This window comes from Saccostrea cucullata, unplaced genomic scaffold (genome assembly GCF_032062105.1).
Source record: "Saccostrea cucullata isolate Sc308-1 unplaced genomic scaffold, CSIRO_AGI_Scuc_v1 ctg2293, whole genome shotgun sequence".
Classification (NCBI taxonomy): Eukaryota; Metazoa; Mollusca; class Bivalvia; order Ostreida; family Ostreidae; genus Saccostrea; species Saccostrea cuccullata.
Genome location: NW_026925499.1, coordinates 220,226 through 224,580, shown reverse-complemented (window position 1 = coordinate 224,580; position 4,355 = coordinate 220,226). Strand labels below are relative to the sequence as shown.

General features: G+C 31.5%; 1 protein-coding gene across 1 annotated transcript; it reads right to left on the bottom strand.

Moving 5' to 3' along the window:
- Positions 1-991: 991 nt before the first annotated feature.
- LOC134269022 (uncharacterized) lies at positions 992-4,355 on the bottom strand. Its single transcript, XM_062751245.1, has 5 exons — positions 4,206-4,355; positions 3,909-4,053; positions 2,062-2,186; positions 1,446-1,569; positions 992-1,325 (listed from the first exon to the last, which is right to left on the bottom strand). Exons 1-5 carry the CDS (start codon positions 4,267-4,269, stop codon positions 1,061-1,063), a joined length of 723 nt encoding a protein of 240 aa, XP_062607229.1. The 5' UTR covers positions 4,270-4,355; the 3' UTR covers positions 992-1,060.

Below are 4,355 nucleotides of genomic sequence, written 5' to 3'. Positions count from 1 at the left end.
TGTTTTGTGGAAGCTGTTTTCTATAAATTAAATCGATACTATTTAAATCGTACAATCTGATTATGTATTTAAAAAACGGTGCATCAAATTATACATTTATGAAAAGGGCAAAGATAACAAGCAGTGTTCTATCTAATTAACATCCCTTTAATAATCATATCTTAAAGTTTCTGCCTTGTTCAAGAAATTGGTCCTACTTTGAGCAAGCTCTTGTATGAACTAAAATAGGAGATGAAAATTGGTTAGAAAAGAATTGTTAGTTGTACTTGGCTCACTTTGTATGTAGTCAGTAAAACTTTCAGATATGACATAAATGAGGCAGATTCAATGGTATGTTATATTTCAGAGTCTCTTGGATATACCGATTCGAAATATGAATGGAAGAAACTATTGTGAATTCATAACACATCGTCGATACATAATGGCCAGATCAAGTGGTTTCTTTTATATTATTTTTTCTTATGTAACAGTTTTTGAGCAAGTTCCTTCTCATATAGGAATAAAAAAAGACTGCTCATAAAACACTCCTCTTTAAACTTGCTTTTCCTAAAGTATTGTTTTGAATAAGGCAATCTAGCTATATGATGTCGTCTTTGTAAGTTTAACACAAATCTGGTATTTGCAAATGAATCCATTAATTTCTTTCTGTGTTATTTTATACCACATAGTTTATTTTTACAACATTTTTTACTTGGCCTTTATATGTTTTTGCATTATTAGGCAACAGTACTGTGTGAATGACATTCAAAATGCAAATCCTCCATTTCAAGTCCTTGCTTTTTAGACAATATCGAAATTTTGGTTTGTTTTTCTTTGGACATCATATCTGACATCATACATAAAAATGCCAGATTGTTCATTTCCTTCCATTAAGATACCTTTATTTTATTAATTAAAAATAACGATTTTCTACGCAAAGGTACTTGGGACATATGTAATGAAAGGTGCTGTATTTTTTGGTAATTCTTGAATAATAATGGACAAAATATACTTGTGGTTTGCAATACTCATTTTTTATTCCATGCATGATTGCTTTAATGAGAAAACAAACAGTAGAGAATTAAAATCCAAGCAGAGATCGGACGATCCGGGGGGTCTTCATGAATGAAGCTCGTCTGGTAAGGGAACTCTGGGATGATGACGTCACTTCCATAAACTCGTCATAGCAAATTTCTTCGTATCCCGTTTCACGTGCAATCATTTGGAAAACGTCCTGTAGCTCCTCTGCCAGTTCGTTCATGTACTGCAAAAGAGCTCGCAGACCATCATGGTCGCAATAGGCCGAGAGCTTTGTCACAGTCTCACTGATTTTCGACTTCATTTCACTGAAATTGCATGTACTGTGGTATTACTTGTGAATTTTAAGTGAAATTTTTACACATAAGATTAAATAATATCATTCAAATAAATAATGAGAAATATGATAAAATTAAGTAATTACTAACCTGCATACATCAGAATCATTCGTTTTCATTCGAGACAGAAGGGAGAAACCATTAATCAGCAAGTCCTCAAAAAACATTTTTTGGACTTTGTCCATGTTCATACAGTCAATCAATTTGTCCAGTCCTGCAGAGAGTGATATATACACACACAGAGGTGGAATTTGTTCAAACCGTTAAATATGCATATATATTTTTTTCAAGTCAAATAATACTCAAACCTGTATTCTAGAACATTGCGTCTGTTAAAATGTTTATCTATAGATATGTTTTAATTAAACCAATATATGAGATCCTGATCTTACGCTTTTATTGTCCCTGCAGGTTAAAAAATTGGCATATTGGTATCGATATGTGTGTTTTGAAAATGAATGTATCTTGCTTGATCACAATTTGTCTTGGATTATTCTTTCCTTCGTTTACCTATGAAAGTCGGAAGTAAATTGAATTAGATCATTATGTCTCCTCGTAAAAAATACATAAAATTGAGAGAGAAAAGGCATACACTTAATCGAAAATATTTTTTTCTTACCTTTGTTCAGATTATAAGAAAAATAAACCCCAGCAACTAGAATCCCTAATTTATTTTTTAAAAAATTCTAAGAATCATTCTGCTTACTATCGTCTTTGGTACATGCAATGTCATCGTAAGCTTCAAAAAATTCCTTCGCCCTCTGTCGGTACTCTATTGGAATACATGGATCCAACCCCGTAGGTACACAAGCCTTGTACATGTCAAAGTAGCTAAAACGTGATGAGAAGTTCCAACAGGTAAGGCAGTTTTATACTTGTAAAAAGGAAATACCAGTATATGAACTTGATTATTCCAATAACATATTATAATTTAAGTTCTTTGTTTCATATAATATGAGGGTTGTCCGTAAAGTTCGTGGACAGCATTGATAATTTTAAAAACAAACATTGACAAAATATTTGAAACTATTATTTTCATTAAATTCATGTTTCATTTTATAAATATGCAAGTTTTCAACAAAGACAAAGCACAAAAGGTTATAATTTTATCAGATACAAAAAAGACATACACTCATACCCGGAGCACTAAAACGAAAATTTTTGACGTTACCGACATCAAAAGCTAAATACGAGCAGTAGTAACTTTTCTCAACATAGTCAGCGTTTAACTAAATACATTTCTTATGTCGTTTTGACCAGTCATAAAAGTATGCACAAAATGTTCAGGTTTCATTCTTAAAATAATATTTAACAATGCCTGTCTCATATCCTGCAATCATCCAACCACTGTCCGTGTAAAGACGATTTCATTTACGGAAATACGGCATGATCACGTTACGAAATTCATATTCTACAGCACTGCAATCTCGGAATAATGGTTTTTCTTCACGCATGTCATCCTGTAAACTGTTCATTCCTTCCGAAAATATTATATGCCACTTAAATACTAGTGAACGACTTCTTTTACTATGTTTTCCCGATTGTTTACAGAATGTATTGGTCTCTGTAGGTGTCTTTCCCGTGTCAACGCAGAATTTTATCACTGTTCACTGCTCCACTTATTCCGAAAAAGTCTCTTTTTTGAACAATTCCGATCCTGTCTTAATAAATTCTAACGCTGATTGAACTTATTTTAGCCATTTTGAAACTTTGAACGTTCAAATTTTGCAGATTTGACGTGATAACTTTTGTCAACCTCAAAATGTAAAATTCTTTCAGATTTCCAAAGAATTTTTTTAAATACAAATGAAATTTAAAAAGTGATAAATATTTTTTTTAGTTAAAATTTTGCGTTGCTCCGGGTCTCCATTCCAAGTCTAATTATGAAGCCATAATTGTAATTAAACATTTGAAATTGAATAAATTTTTATATTATTCAATTGACATTAAGTAAAGGATTAGAAATATGCCAATCATAAATATCAATGACTCAACTTTTATTAAATTTTTGGCTTGTCCACGAACTTGACGGACAACCCTCGTATTTCCAATAAGTTCCTAACTTGTCTTATGTATTTCACTGTTTCATGTTCGTTACATAAAGGGCGAATTTAAGGACTATGAAAAATAATGGCAAATGGTTTTCTGCTTTTCTGACTGCAAAAGTCGCGGTCACAATATGAATCCATGAACAGGACCTTTCATCTATTAGATATTTATAAAGATATACTCAAAAAACATTCTTCGTTTTTTTTTTCAAACTGCTAAAACACTTAGTTCATTTTTTTTACTTTCATAAAAACATCCCATGATTGAGTGTATTGGGGGGGATAAATACACGAACCACCAGGAAAAGTGAAACTAAATTGCAAATTATGCTACATATATTAACTATTGAAAAAATATTGAATACACACATGCTCAGAATATTCATCAATCCTTTTTTGCATTTAATTTCAAAATGTAAAACTTAATATTGATAGTTACTAGAAGGCAAAAATTGAGATATAGAAAACTACTTTATTAAAATAAGGGTAAACTTGTTTTACAAACCTGCACCCAAAGCTAAAGAGGCCGGGTTTGAAGCGAACGCGCAATCCTTCTGGTCCATTTGTAAAATTTATTCTTTCGCTCAGTTCTTTATTAATATCAATTTTACTGTCCATGCACACTTCAGTAGCACATCTATTATGGGTGGCTAAAGATTAAAAAATAGTATTTTTTATAAGAATGATAATAATACACTTCATTTATTTAGACTTGTTTACTTTATATCTAAAATCGATGAAAAGCTCGCACAATTACGAGATAGAGAGAGAGAGAGAGAGAGAGAGAGAGATAGAAACTCACCTTCATTGAAGCTAAAATAAAATGTAAGTGTGAAGACTATGGTGAACAATTGAAAAGAAACCATTTCGGAAACGAACCTTTGTAGTCCTCCTTCAGTAATACTTCAAAACTTCATGCCCACTTTATAAAATATTATCTATAATTGTTAAA

Bases quoted from the DNA above. Each gene is read 5' to 3' on its own strand.
- LOC134269022 (XM_062751245.1), bottom strand. From the start codon at position 4,269: ATGGTTTCTTTTCAATTGTTCACCATAGTCTTCACACTTACATTTTAT. The intron at 4,054-4,205 runs GTGAGTTTCTAT...TTTAATCTTTAG, and splicing joins TTATTTTAGCTTCAATGAAG to CCACCCATAATAGATGTGCT. The intron at 2,187-3,908 runs GTTTGTAAAACA...ATCACGTTTTAG, and splicing joins CTCTTTAGCTTTGGGTGCAG to CTACTTTGACATGTACAAGG.